Raw genomic sequence first — 15,802 nt, 5'->3', positions numbered from 1 at the left:
TGGAAACAAAACCCTTACAGATCATTGTAAGTTTCGTCGTTATCGAGGTCGTACCTACAAACAGGGTATGTAAGGACCAGTATATACTGGTCCTTACATATAAGGTATATACTATATATACCTTATATACACCATTTAGTATACTATAAATTATAATTTCAGACCTCGAATCTAGACAGAGACGATCAGCTGAAACAATGTACAGGTACTGCTATGATTTCGATGAAGGGGTTGGATACAAAAGAATTGGCGAGAAGTCACAAGCAGACTTTGATGGAATTGACTTTGATCTCTCCGATATTGAGGTAAGCTAGATATGTATAAACATAATCGTATCTCTTGCAAGTTTTGTCTGTAATAACGACACGTGTGGTTATTGGAAATCTTATTGACAAATCTTCAAAATCCCAAGCTGCTGAAAGATATTGCAGAAAAGCTGGTAGATGATGGAGGAATTATATCAGTGCACGTGGACAGTGCAGAACACTGGGAAGTGTGGAGGAAGAAGATGAAGCAGCATGGTATGGAGGAGTCAGCATACTACGATCTGGCTGTGTTCATGTTCTGCTGCAGAACACTGGGAAGTGTGGAGGAAGAAGATGAAGCAGCATGGTATGGAGGAGTCAGCATACTACGATCTGGCTGTGTTCATGTTCTGCTGCAGAACACTGGGAAGTGTGGAGGAAGAAGATGAAGCATGGTATGGAGGAGTCAGCATACTACGATCTGGCTGTGTTCATGTTCTGCTGCAGAACACTGGGAAGTGTGGAGGAAGAAGATGAAGCAGCATGGTATGGAGGAGTCAGCATACTACGATCTGGCTGTGTTCATGTTCTGCTGCAGAACACTGGGAAGTGTGGAGGAAGAAGATGAAGCAGCATGGTATGGAGGAGTCAGCATACTACGATCTGGCTGTGTTCATGTTCTGCTGCAGAACACTGGGAAGTGTGGAGGAAGAAGATGAAGCATAGTATGGAGGAGTCAGCATACTACGATCTGGCTGAGTGGCTGTGTTCATGTTCTGCTGCAGAACACTGGGAAGTGTGGAGGAAGAAGATGAAGCAGCATGGTATGGAGGAGTCAGGATACTACGACCTGGCTGTGTTCATGTTCTGCTGCAGAACACTGGGAAGTGTGGAGGAAGAAGATGAAGCAGCATGGTATGGAGGAGTCAGCATACTACGATCTGGCTGTGTTCATGTTCTGCATGCTCAACTAGGCAGAACACTGGGAAGTGTGGAGGAAGAAGGTGAAGCATGGTATGGAGGAGTCAGGATACTACGATCTAGCCGTGTTCATGTTCTGCTGCAGAACACTGGGAAGTGTGGAGGAAGAAGATGAAGCAGCATGGTATGGAGGAGTCAGCATACTACGATCTGGCCGTGTTCATGTTCTGCATGCTCAACTAGGCAGAACACTGGGAAGTGTGGAGGAAGAAGGTGAAGCATGGTATGGAGGAGTCAGGATACTACGATCTAGCCGTGTTCATGTTCTGCTGCAGAACACTGGGAAGTGTGGAGGAAGAAGATGAAGCAACATGGTATGGAGGAGTCAGCATACTACGATCTGGCTGTGTTCATGTTCTGCTGCAGAACACTGGGAAGTGTGGAGGAAGAAGATGAAGCAGCATGGTATGGAGGAGTCAGCATACTACGATCTGGCTGTGTTCATGTTCTGCTGCAGAACACTGGGTAGTGTGGAGGAAGAAGATGAAGCAGCATGGTATGGAGGAGTCAGCATACTACGATCTGGCCGTGTTCATGTTCTGCTGCAGAACACTGGGAAGTGTGGAGGAAGAAGATGAAGCAGCATGGTATGGAGGAGTCAGCATACTACGATCTAGCTGTGTTCATGTTCTGCTGCAGAACACTGGGAAGTGTGGAGGAAGAAGATGAAGCATGGTATGGAGGAGTCAGCATACTACGATCTGGCTGTGTTCATGTTCTGCATGCTCAACTATGCAGAACACTGGGAAGTGTGGAGGAAGAAGATGAAGCATGGTATGGAGGAGTCAGCATACTACGATCTGGCTGTGTTCATGTTCTGCATGCTCAACTATGCAGAACACTGGGAAGTGTGGAGGAAGATGATGAAGCATGGTATGGAGGAGTCAGCATACTACGATCTGGAGCTGTGTTCATGTTCTGCTGCAGAACACTGGGAAGTGTGGAGGAAGAAGATGAAGCAGCATGGTATGGAGGAGTCAGCATACTACGATCTGGCTGTGTTCATGTTCTGCATGCTCAACTAGGCAGAACACTGGGAAGTGTGGAGGAAGAAGATGAAGCAGCATGGTATGGAGGAGTCAGCATACTACGATCTGGCTGTGTTCATGTTCTGCATGCTCAACTAAATCCACACTATGGGGTTTGGACACTAAGAATTGTATGTTAATGATATAATAATAAGATACGGACACTTTTTGTTACATTTTATCGTAGGGTAATATAATATAGATAATGCAATTATATAATGATAAAGGGGTTAACCTTACTTTGATTTGATAAAGTAGTATTAAAACCATTATACTTTGAGATTTTCTAAGGTTGTCAATAATTTGATTGTAATTGGCAGCGGTCTTCTCTACCCAATTCTGGGTTTTGGTCAAATATAGTATAATAATTAATAGAAGTGTTTACAGATTTGCAATGGTACAAATTGGTAATACTAATAATGGTAAAAGTCTAAAAAGCCATTCTCCTGGAAATCGATCTTGCTCATAAACTAACATTGATTAAGGTGCTTATTAACACATTGATAGATAAAGAAATCTTTGAATAACTGTCCTGATATTGATATATCGGTTGGACTCCAACAACTCGCTCTGCACCAGCTCCTCTCCCATGACCAGCAGGACATTTTCATTTGTTTCTATGCAATGGTTTTTCTGACTAAGCAGTGAGTTTATCTGTTCTGCCCAGGAAGATATTTTCTTCCAGCCGTCGTTGAGATCGTTATTGAATTCAGGTAAACAATAGTTGAATAAATGATACTATATAATATTAATAATAAGAGTAAGAACTCAAATTTTTATTTCACTTCAATAAAAAAACACGCAACAAGTTACTCTTGTATCATGCACCACTAGAAAAAATATTTCAACTAAAGACTGTCGTGGAAAGTGTAGGTTGACCATATCTGGCACCTCGCCAGCATCCAGATCTATGATAAAATGATAAACCATCTGTTTAAGTGTAAATACTTCAACTGCATTTCGGGTTTAAACAAAGACAGACACCTCATCAGTCGTCCCCAGGGGCACTCATTGCTGTTTTGAGATGGATCCCGTTCTGCCGTGTTTAAATATTATCTATACATATTATCTTCATTCATGCTTTAAAGTTTCAGCTTTTATTATGAGTTCATATTTGTTTATGTCACATCCCGTGATATTTTTTAAATATTACATAGTATTATACTGTCATGCATTAGAATTTTTTCAAAAAGTCATGCACATATTTGCCAATTGTTGGTAATAAAGTAAGCGCCAAATATGCGACCAAAAAATCTCAGGGCTTGATCGCCCGACTTCAAAATACCATGCACATTTTTGCCAATTATAAGTAAGCCCCAAATGCGGACTGAACACACCCTTATATGTTACACAAGTTTTAATTTTATTAGAAGAAATACCTCAAAATTCCCCCTTAAACAAAAAAAATGTCTTTCCGTGATCCATATATTACACATCAATGTCATTTTTCGCACAACCTATTAGCCTAAAAGAAGAAGGCAATCAGGTGAGAAGTCCTAAGAGGAATGGAACAACAGTGAGCAGCAAGCAAATGAAAAAATGGCGTCGGCAAAATAACGAGCATAAAACACGTACAAAATCAAAAGGTCGTATATGATTTGCCTTGAGTCACAGAAAAGGTATGTGTTTATTATCTGTACAATTAGGTTACCTGTCTGCAGGAGTAGGACTATATATACTCCTAGTCTTACAGACTGGTAATCTAATTATTGTCCAGGTAACACAAATTCCAACTGCTCTGATCTACTTTATAAAAAAACGTACTACAATTCCAACTGCTGATTATTCTTTCAAAGAAATTTCTTATAAAGTTATAAAACAGTAAACTCAGTGCCAACAATTTAAAATGAAATTAAATAAATTGCGTTGCATCTAGGTTATTTCGATTTAGTATGATCAAACATGTCATGACAGCTCATTTACCTTATCGGACCTTATTTGGAGTTGGACGGACATTACTTGAACGCTATAGAAGGCAATCAAAACCATCAAAAATCCGAATTTTTTTCATCCTTTTTTTGACGTTCTTTAATTTTAGCAAATGATTTTGAAATGCATTGTTAAAATTTTATAATGCCTTGTTTTTATTGATTCAACGATATAGTTTAGTTTAATGATAGCTATTGAAATTGACTGAAATTAATACATTGTCATATGCTGGACAAAAAGTTCGAAATGGAAAAATTTTTGAAAAATTTCAACGGACTTTAACTTGGACGGACATTAATTGAACGGACTTAATTTGAACGGACATTAAGATGAACGCTAGGGCCTCCAGCGTTCAAGTAATGTCCGTCCAAATAAGGTCCGATAAGGTATTCAAAGGCCACGCAATCGATACACATTTATTTCTTCAAAAGCTAATGTACCAGTCATACACACAAAGCAAGTTTTTCCTGAATTTCAGGAAAAATATTTGACCAAAACCCATATAATCATGGGTAGAGTGTACCGCTGCCAGTGTCTCTCTTTTCCAAACAAAAGGAAATGATATTAATTTGAATAACCGTCCGAAAATGCAAATTGATACCGAGAATGAAATCGGTCGCTCGCTTTTTCCAATCAATAAGCTTTATTACAATTCGTGAGCCGTGATAAAAAGAGAGACACTGGCAACGGTACACTCTGCCCATGATTATGGGTTTTGGTCAAATATCATCTCTTTTTGATTATAATGTCAGGATAATTTACAAAGCCGAAATGTAAACTCATAACTTCATTAATATTTATATTAATAATTAGGAGGTAATTTCATCGATTTTGACATTTTACCTGACTGAATATGGCACTTTTTACTCATTCAAGTTGGCATTAAATTCATATATAATTCCATTTAAATATCGTGGGAAAGCAGAATTTATTCGAAATCACGAATGAGCAAAATTCTCACCTTTCGCACGTGCAAACTTTGAGCGGACGTTGCGTGCGCATACAATATTGAATCACCGTAAATTTTTGCATAGCATTATTTTATATATAGTTTAATAAGCATGCAAAGTTTCAGAAGATTTCATATAAGACTTTGATCACAACGGGACTCCAAAGTTGATAAAAATGGTGAAAACAGCAATTTTCAGTAATTTTAGCAATTTTCTATCAATTTGGGCGTGTCCCCACGTGTGCAACTTTTTGATTTTCAACTTTAAAACTAGCCTATAACACAATTTAGACCTTTAAGAAGCAAAATTGAGCTCCACAACCCAAGGGATGGTCCAACACCAGAGAATACTAATTCACAACTTTTGTGTTTTTATAAAATTATTCTTCAAAAAAGCACTAACTTCAATAGCGAATATCTTTACGAAGGAGTAAGGTAGGAAACTTTTCCGGTAGATTTTCAGAATGCTTGAACAATTATTTAAGATGAAATTGTCCTCAAATTTTGAATAAAATTACTTTTTAAAGGTGTAAAATCGATTTGAAAAGTTGTTATTTTGTCAAAAATCAAGTTTTAAAAACACTTAAATTGATGACGTCATTGTTGTAAAGACCCGTATAGAGCCACCTCTAAGGGCTTTGAGACAGTTTATTAAATATAATAATCAATAATATCGAAAGTCGTTTCAAAATATTTTCAAACTCAAAGTTGAAATCACACTCACACTAAAAAGATCAATTATTTTGTCAAATAGTAAAAATTTAAAAAAAAAACTCTCGACACATTACAGTACGTGAGCATGATTAGCATGCCTTTCATTTTATTTGTACCACTTAAGTCCCAGAACTTTTTATTTCTTAATTCTGCTTGCTATAGTTTGTTATAATATACGGTTATTATAATTTCTAGAAATTTTCAAGCGTGACTGTCACCAAGATGTAAATCAGATCGAACCATTTGTTCGATCTAATTAGATCGAACTGCGCGCGTACAGTTTAGATCAAACCAAACCTCGACACACAGCGCTGACACGTATATTAACCTTATGTTTAGACACTGCTATGACTTTCGCGCAATACATATAAGTATTGCTTTGATATAAACCGTTTGATCGAACGGTTGGATCGTACGGTTGGATCGAACGGTTAGATGGGACGGTTAGATGGGACGGTTAAATCGTACGGTTAGATCGTACGGTTAGATCCAACGGTTAGATCCAACGGTTAGAAAGAACGGTTAGATCCAACGGTTAGATGTTAGATTCAACGGTTAGATCCAACGGTTGGATCGAGAGAGGCAGAGAGATGCAGAGAGAGAGAGAGAGAGAGAGAGAGAGAGAGAGAGAGAGAGAGAGAGAGAGAGAGAGAGAGAGAGAGAGAGAGAGAGAGAGAGAGAGAGAGAGAGAGAGAGAGAGAGAGAGAGAGAGAGAGAGAGAGAGAGAGAGAGAGAGAGAGAGAGAGAGAGAGAGAGAGAGAGAGAGAGAGAGAGAGAGAGAGAGAGAGAGAGAGAGAGAGAGAGAGAGAGAGAGAGAGAGAGAGAGAGAGAGAGAGAGAGAGAGAGAGAGAGAGAGAGAGAGAGAGAGAGAGAGAGAGAGAGAGAGAGAGAGAGAGAGAGAGAGAGAGAGAGAGAGAGAGGAAGAGAGAGAAAGGAAGAGAGAGAGATAGGAAGAGAGAAAGAGAGCAAGAGAGAAAGAGTGAGGGAGAGAGAGAGAGAGAGATAGGAATAGAGAAAGAGAGAAAGAGAGAGAGGAAGATAGAGAGAGAGGGAGATAGAGAGAGAGGGATAGAGAGAGGGAGAGAGAGAGGGGGACAGGGAGAGACATGAATGGAAAGAAATTGACAGAGGGACAGAGAGGGGGGAGGTCGTGAGAGAGGGAGATAGATAGAGAGAGAGAGAGAGAGAGAGGGACAGAGAGAGGAGAGAGGAACAGGTACAGGGAGATAGATAGGGGATAGAGAGAAGAGGGCTCATGTTTTTTTTTGTCCCAGCGATTTTGTCCGTTTTCAGAAAATAGGGTACCAAAACGGTTAGATCGTACGTTTAGATCGAACGGTTGGATCGAACGGTTGGATCGAACGGTTAGAAATAACGGTTAGAAATAACGGTTAGAAATAACGGTAGGATCGAACGGTTGAATCGAGAGAGAGGCAGAGAGAGAGAGAGAGAGAGAGAGAGAGAGAGAGAGAGAGAGAGAGAGAGAGAGAGAGAGAGAGAGAGAGAGAGAGAGAGAGAGAGAGAGAGAGAGAGAGAGAGAGAGAGAGAGAAGAGAGAAGAGAGAAGAGAGAAGAGAGAGAGAGAGAGAGAGAGAGAGAGAGAGAGAGAGAGAGAGAGAGAGAGAGAGAGAGAGAGAGAGAGAGAGAGAGAGAGAGAGAGAGAGAGAGAGAGAGAGAGAGAGAGAGAGAGAGAGAGAGAGAGAGAGAGAGAGAGGAATAGAGAAAGAGAGAAAGAGAGAGAGAGAGAGGAAGATAGAGAGAGAGAGAGATAGAGAGAGAGGGATAGAGAGAGGGAGAGAGAGAGAGAGGGGACAGGGAGAGACATGAATGGAAAGAAATTGACAGAGGGACAGAGAGGGACAGAGAGGGGGAGCTCGTGAGAGAGGGAGATAGATAGAGAGAGAGAGGGACAGAGAGAGGAGAGAGGAACAGGTACAGGGAGATAGATATGGGATAGAGAGAGGGGGGCTCATGTTTTTTTTGTCCGTGCGATTTTTTCCGTTTTCAGAAAATAGGGTACCAAAACGGTTAGATCGTACGGTTAGATCCAACGGTTAGATCCAACGGTTAGAAAGAACGGTTAGATCCAACGGTTAGATCCAACGGTTAGATGTTAGATCCAACGGTTAGATCCAACGGTTGGATCGAACGGTTGGATCGAAAGGTTAGAAATAACGGTTAGAAAGAACGGTTGGATCGAACGGTTGGATCGAGAGAGAGGCAGAGAGAGATGCAGAGAGAGAGAGAGAGAGAGAGAGAGAGAGAGAGAGAGAGAGAGAGAGAGAGAGAGAGAGAGAGAGAGAGAGAGAGAGAGAGAGAGAGAGAGAGAGAGAGAGAGAGAGAGAGAGAGAGAGAGAGAGAGAGAGAGAGAGAGAGAGAGATAGGAAGAGAGAAAGAGAGAAAGAGAGAGGGAGAGAGAGAGGAATAGAGAAAGAGAGAAAGAGAGAGAGGAAGATAGAGAGAGAGGGAGATAGAGAGAGAGGGATAGAGAGAGGGGACAGGGAGAGACATGAATGGAAAGAAATTGACAGAGGGACAGAGAGGGACAGAGAGGGGGGAGCTCGTGAGAGAGGGAGATAGATAGAGAGAGAGAGGGACAGAGAGAGGAGAGAGGAACAGGTACAGGGAGATAGATAGGGGATAGAGAGAGGGGGGCTCATGTTTTTTTTGTCCGTGCGATTTTGTCCGTTTTCAGAAAATAGGGTACCAAAACGGACAAAAATTTTGATTTTGATATAAATTGTCTCCATAATTTGTAACAGGCTATCTGCTGATATGGGTAGCACGGTTAAGGCCAGAGGGGGGGGGGGGGGGTAAAAGTCGATTTTCCAGTTTTCACATATTTGTTCAGAGCTGTTGGAGACGAACAAGAAGAAAAAAACCGGACCGAAATCTGACCTTGCGTTTTTGAGATATCGCGCGCCAAATATTGAGGTTTACCTGTAATTACATGTAAAACTTTAACTTAAACTGTAAAAAGTTAAAAGTCCCTTAGTTGAGAATACTGGCCACACCCAGAAGCTGAAACTTGGCACAGTTGTTCCTTGGGCTGTCACCCACAATTCTATTGCACAGAATTTTGATATTTGCCTGTGTTCTCGAGATATGAGGTTAACTTTACCCCATTTTTCGAAAAATGTCGAATTTGGGGTAAAGTTAACCTCATATCTCCAGAACAGAGGCAAACATCAAAGTTTTACATGTAATTACAGGTAAACCTCAATATTTGGCGCGCGATATCTTAAAAACGCAAGGTCAGATTTCGGTCCGGTCTTTTTCTTCTTGTTCGTCTCCAGCAGCTCTGAACAAATATGTGAAAACTGGAAAATCGACTTTTACCCCCCCCCCCCCTCTGGCCTTAATGACAATGGTCCTTTCTCATACTTTTAATCCTCAGTTAGGTACAAAGAATAGTCTACATATTTTTTAATAACATAAAAGGGATGAAAATCACTATATTTATGAAAAATATCGTTCGGTATATCAAGAAAACAACAATTTAACCAAGCAATATCTTCTAATTACTGCACTATAGGACCTATTTAAACTTATAAGGTCGAGTCTTTTAAACGTATACGATGTCAAACAAATTTAAATGTAATACGAGAACTGAGAAGGTATCATACACACGAGGACTGAGGAGGAGGACTGAGAGGGACTGAGTAAGAGGAGGAGGACACAGAGGACACAGAGGACGAGGAAAACTGAGGAGGAGGACGAGGAGGAGGACTGATGAGGAGGACGAGGAAAAGGTCGTAGAAGGTATCGTACATACGAGGACTGAGGAAGAGGAGGACTGAGGAGGACTGAGAGGGACTGAAAAAGAGGAGGACGAGGAGAAAGACACGGAGGACGAGGAAAACTGAGAAGGAGGAGGAGGACTGATGAGGAGGACGAGGAAAAGGTCTGAGAAGGTATCGTACACACGAGGACTGAGAAAGAGGAGGAGGACTGGGGAGGAAAGAAAGAGGAGGAGAACTGGGGAGGAGGAAGAGGAGGAGGATGAAGATAAGGAGGAGGCCTGAGAAAGACTGGGGAGGAGGAGGATTGAGTAGGAGGAAAAGGAGGATAAGGAGGACTGAGAATGTATCGTACATACGAGGACTGAGGAGGAGGAGTATGAGGACTGAAGAGGAGGAGAAGGACAGAGAAGGTATCGTACATACTAGGACTGACTCTCTCTCTCCCTCTCTCTATCCCTCTCTCTCTATCTCCCTTTCTCTATCTTCCTCTCTCTCTCTTTCTCTCTTTCTCTATACCTCTCTCTTTCTCTATACCTCTCTCTCTCTCTCTCTCTCTCTCTCTCTCTCTCTCTCTCTCTCTCTCTCTCTCTCTCTCTCTCTCTCTCTCTCTCTCTCTCTCTCTCTCTCTCTCTCTCTCTCTCTCTCTCTCTCTCTCTCTCTCTCTCTTTCTCTCTCTCTCTCTCTCTCTCTCTCTCTCTCTCGCTCGCTTTTTCCATTCGATCACGGCTCACGAATTGTAATAAAGCTTATTGATTGGAAAAAGCGAGCGACCGATTTCATTCTCGGTATCAATTTGCATTTGCGGACGGTTATTCAAATTAATATCCGTTCCTTTTGTTTGGAAAAGAGAGACACTGGCAGCGGTACACTCTACCCATGATTATGGGTTTTGGTCAAATATATATATATACTTCACGACAATCTGTTGTAAAGCAGGGGTTCCAGAAAACACACTTCCCAATACTCCTGAAACATGAAATTTTTTTACAGTCGATTTGGACAAGGTCTAGACGCCCTGCAAAGTTTCAGATCTCTAACTCAATTTTAACATGGTTTTTAAGGCACCTGAATATGGCGATTTTGGGTTTTTACCTAATTTCGTATAACAAGCTGGCGCGTATATATTTTGCTCAAATTTCTTAAAAACCTCCACATAACTATTTCTTATTCCTGTCATCTTTAACATTGAATTAGAATGTTTTGAACTTAAATATACCTGCTGAACTACTTTCAATGAGTCTTAATGCCTGGAAAACAATAAAGGGGATATACTAGTATAGGGGGTAAATAGTATTGTGAATATAAGGGCGACGGTAATGCTTGCCAGCATTGTGATTAATGCATCTATGCATATGATCTAACAAATTCGAAAACAGTACTTCAGATATTTGTATCTTCAACGCTAAACGGCCCTTTTATTGGATCAAATAATTTAAAATGGCATGCACTGCATATTATCAATGTCTTGAGTTTTAGCTACGCTTACAGTTGTTTAGCTGCATTCGCACGGTATACTGTTCAACTTCATGTGGTCAATAAATCGGCATGATTTTCAGATCTTCGCTTTTTCTGATTCCTGATTGGATGAACACTGCATCGAAGAGAATTCATTTTGTTTTAAAAGTTTCATTCAGCACGATAAATTTTTTTCTTGCACACCAATTCATGCTTGATTATTGAGAACGGGCAGTGATGATCACGCAATTAACAACGATCAGTACGTGATTTTTTGTTACTATGCATTAAATTGTTGGAACTTGCAAAAAGCTTTTGAAGGTTTAAAGAAAAATGTCGCGCTTTATCAAGGGATGGATCAGTTAAAGCTTTAACTGTTTAAAGCGATATATACGTTATTAAATACTTCTGTTGTAACAAGTACTGTTAAACTGATAGATAGAAACACCGTGCTATCATTCTTACTACCGCTGATTTTCCAGGAAAAAGTCTTCTAATTTTAAATGTTATTTTACTTTCCTCCATCCTTGTGTCTTCCGCCCTCGTGTCCTAATCCTATACCCGAGTCCGCTTGATCGTGAATCTCGTCTAGATTTTCTATGAACAAATTATGAGATCAGACTCTACATAACTAATGCTGTTATCTGTAAATAAAGGCTTAAGTGATACGCATATCCACGTAAACCTTACAAAGAATATCGATAGTTGCGTTACAAAACAATTTAAAATGGCATGTTTTGAAAGTTTCATTCAGCGCGATAAATTTCTCTCTTGCACACCAATTCATACTTGATTATTGAAAACGGGCAGTGATGATCACGCAATTAGCTGATCACGCGATTAACGAAAAATCACGTACTGAATTAAAATTCAAAAAGTTGCACACGTGGGGACACGCCCAAATTGACATAAAATTGCTAAAATCACTGAAAATTGCTATTTTTACTATTTTCTGTCAACTTCGGATTGCCGTTGTGATCAAACTTCATTTTTAAATCTTTTGAAACTTTGCAAGCTTGTCAAACTATATCAAACTGTAAATATAAATTACGAATATGCAAAAATTAACGGTGATTAAATTTTGGATACGCATGCAACGTCCGCTCAAAGTTTGCACGTGCGAAAGGTGCGAATTTTTCGTAATTTCGAACAAATTTTGCTTTCCCACGACAGTTAAATGGCATTATATACGAATTTAATGCTAATTTGAATGAGTATAAAGTGGCATATTCAGTCAGTGATCGACAGATTTGTTTACCTAAACACAAGGAAATGTTTTCAAAGGTAAAATTTCGTTAGTTATGAATTTACATTTCGACTTAGTAAAGTACCCTGACATTATAATCAAAAAGAGATGATATTTGACCAAAACCCATGATTGGGTAGAGTGGACCGCTGCCAGTGTCTCTCTTTCCCAAACAAAAGGAAATGATATTAATTTGAATGACCGTCCGAAAATGGAAAATGATACCGAGAACTGCGACCCTTCATGCAAATTTCTTAAAAATCTCCACATAACCATTAACCATTTATTATTTCTGTCATATTTTATATTGAATGAAAATGTTTTGAACTAAAAATAACCCTGCTGAACAACTTCTGATGAGTGTAAATGCCTGGAAAAATATTAAAGGGGTACAACAGCACAGGTATTTTAATAGTATACAGTATATAAGAGCAATGGTGAACGGTCGTGCTTGCCAGCACTATGATATGTATATTGTGTATTACTAAGTCAGACAAATTACGTTTGATCATATTCAAAATCTACGATATGATATTAAGAATTTTACTGATAAACTTTAAACTGAAAATTCAACTAACATTATTATTATAGTTTATACGGATCAGGCAGAAGAATTATCCATAATTTACAAATTTGAACACTATCATTAAATGATAAACAAACATTTCTGAGGTCACCTTCATGTCATGACTTCAACACTCAAAAGTCCGACAAAACACGTTTTCCTTACACTCTATTAATCTTCGGCTGCTTGAACGATAACCTCGCAAAACTGTAGGTGCCCAGTTTCTTTCTTCACGCTCACACTGGAACCAGCTTGTCCCTTACAGTCTAATCTGTACCACTGCCTGTTCTCCACGAACGTGATGGTACCGCAAACATGCTCCCCAACTGAAACCTGAGTAATTTTGTATTAGTGAGGGCCGGGGGGGGGGGGGGGGAGCGGGGGGGGGCTGAGGGTGACATTTTAGTTAAGTATTCTGCTGAACGTTAACTTCGCCAAGCTATAATATTTTAGATGCATTTAGTAATTATTTCACTGGTTTTATTTTAAATGAGCAACAAAGTCCTCTTTCTACAGTAAGTTATACGAAATAGCGGCTATCAATATCATTATCGAACAACCAACAAAAGGACCAAAATGATTATAAACATTTTAAACTATCAAATTGTTACTACGAGAATTAGCAATGAGAGGCGACGTTAAAGGTCCTACGGGTCAATAGCTCATACTAATTCCGGTCAGGTGATTGGTAAGATTCCTTCTCAAGCATAAACAGTTTCACTGTGGTAAAAACATACCACTGCTCCGTCAAGATTAGCAGCAAGATTAGTGTCGAGTCTGGGGTAAACTATAAAAACATACCACTGCGCCGTCAAGATTAGCAGCAAGATTAGTGTCGAGTCTGGGGTAAACTATTACGTGTCCCACACTGTGAGAGTCCACTAGATCCACCATCCACCAGCTCTCACCTTGCTGAACTCCCGTTGATACACACGAACCTCTGAAGAGGAAAAGAGGACATTGTGATTAGTAGTTTCCATTGCTGCTGACAAAAGATTGAAGGAACCTGCAGCCGCAGGAACATCGGTAAGCTTACATACTGGATAGTACCAGTCACCATTCAAACAGTATACTTTTTATAATATCACTATTTATGATACATCAAGCAGATCTAAGTTTACCTGGGGACCCCAGGCTATTAAATATTAAATAAAGATTCGGCGGAATGACAGGCTGAGCGCGGCCCAGTAAATCTGAGTAAGCTTACTTGTAGTAGTTGCCCTCGCTGTCTCCGTCCACCCCGTTACCAGCCTCACCTCCTAGCATGACGCTGGAGGAGGTGGCAACTTTCTTCAGAGCCAGGTTTTCTTCTGTTAGATCCAACTGGTTTTCAGTGTCCGTGGTTGGGTCGTAATTGTGATCAACTGAAAAAGAATGCATAGTTCCACGTTAAATGCAAATGGTTTGTTTTTCTTTCAAGTTAACACGCAGTAACTCAACAAGGTCGGACTGTTTAAAAGTTTAAAATTCGATGAATGGAAGATACATTGAAAAAAGCCTTTACAGAAAACAACTCCTACCATAGACAGCAAACTCGCAAATAGTAAGAATTTGGCTTGTTTGAGTGACAGTTAGCCTGCGCCCCTTAGCATAGTTCATTGGGACGGTCCATTCCAACTGATTTGTGTAGTAACTCAGACCAGCAACTGTTTTTCCGTCCATTTTAATCTGATCATGGTTTTAAAGTTTTCAATGAAGCTGAATAACAACACTAAAAAAATAAAACTTATATTATGCTTAGCAGTGTTTTATATGACCATTGCAATCATCAAACCAATCATGAACAAATACTGAAATACAACTTCTAAAACTGACCACGGCACCTCCCATCCTCTCACGACAACAGTCACTTCTTCCCAGGATCTTGATGTAATCAATGTGGTACTCGTGCTCTAGATCCACTTCCCAGTACTCCAAGGCAGCTCTGTTGGTGTGAGTACAAGATTGTCTGAAATATATGTGATCGTTAATTTGGGGAAAATATATATGAAAATAGATCAAGGTGACTCAATTGTCAGCTAAAAAAACTACAGCTGAAATTGACAAAAAAGTTTACACTTCCTAACGTCGAGTTTCCGATTCAATCATTGAAAAACACCCAAAACTGTTTCAGAGCAATTTCAGACGCGCTCTTACCCGTTCCAGCTAACAGCCCCCTCGGCCATGTAACCATCTACAGCCCTCTTAGACTCGCCACCGTGAGCGGTGGATGACTGGTTGGTTGGTTTGTTCCGAGCCACGTTCTCGTACTCAGGGAATGTCGTGGGCATTTCCTCCTCCAACAAATCTTCGTTCTTTACTGAAATAGAAATCGATTTAATTTTCATAATTTGGTGATCAATAGAAAGGAGAGCTTAAATAATGCTCGTTTATTTTTTCCTTTTCACCCTTTTGAAAAAAGGCAATAGTGAAAGGTTACGAATGGAGGTTTTTGCAGAAAAACGTGGATTTTGGAGAACGAGATAGGTGGGTTTAAATATGTCGTGTGTTCGTTCGTTACCATGCAACGAAAAAGTTGGGCGCGCGCGAGGATTGCTTGCGGAGATGTGATGTATAGATAGCCTGTGATCTATGAATGCGCGGCGCGACTGTGTATATGATGCATGTAATGTATAATATTACTATTAGGTAATACACCCAATTTGTACGTGGCACGCGTAGTGTATTGATGTGTACACGAGTATATATAATTGATTCACGATGTCAATCCTTCGCAGCTCGGTGAGGCACAGTGGTGCATCTCGCCGATCTACCGTGTACCGAAGGTAGAGAAGCGTTGGTTGCGAGAAGCGTTGGTTGCGAGAAGCATTATTTGATGCGCGCGCGACCCAGTAGTGCATCGCGCTACAAATATATAATAGTTTACCTTTGCTGATAATTTCTTGAATTACAGATACAAGTTAAGTTCTATGGCAATTGAACTGAATTTCAAGTGTTTCCCGTATTTG

General features: G+C 40.2%; 1 protein-coding gene across 1 annotated transcript; it reads right to left on the bottom strand.

Annotated features, from left to right (window-relative positions):
• Positions 1–12,795: 12,795 nt before the first annotated feature.
• LOC134816049 (pentraxin fusion protein-like) lies at positions 12,796–15,147 on the bottom strand. The gene is made up of 6 exons (XM_063824764.1): positions 14,991–15,147; positions 14,670–14,802; positions 14,375–14,522; positions 14,062–14,218; positions 13,656–13,794; positions 12,796–13,187 (listed from the first exon to the last, which is right to left on the bottom strand). The coding sequence occupies exons 1-6, from the start codon at positions 15,122–15,124 to the stop codon at positions 13,026–13,028; spliced, it is 873 nt and encodes a 290-aa protein (XP_063680834.1). The 5' UTR covers positions 15,125–15,147; the 3' UTR covers positions 12,796–13,025.
• Between the last annotated feature and the right edge of the window lie 655 nt (positions 15,148–15,802).

The sequence above is a fragment of the Bolinopsis microptera genome, chromosome 5 (genome assembly GCF_026151205.1).
Source record: "Bolinopsis microptera isolate Bmic1 chromosome 5, MBARI_Bmic_1.0, whole genome shotgun sequence".
Taxonomy (NCBI): Eukaryota; Metazoa; Ctenophora; class Tentaculata; order Lobata; family Bolinopsidae; genus Bolinopsis; species Bolinopsis microptera.
The sequence above is the reverse complement of the archived record's forward strand: the minus strand, read 5'-3'. Positions and strand labels throughout refer to the sequence as shown.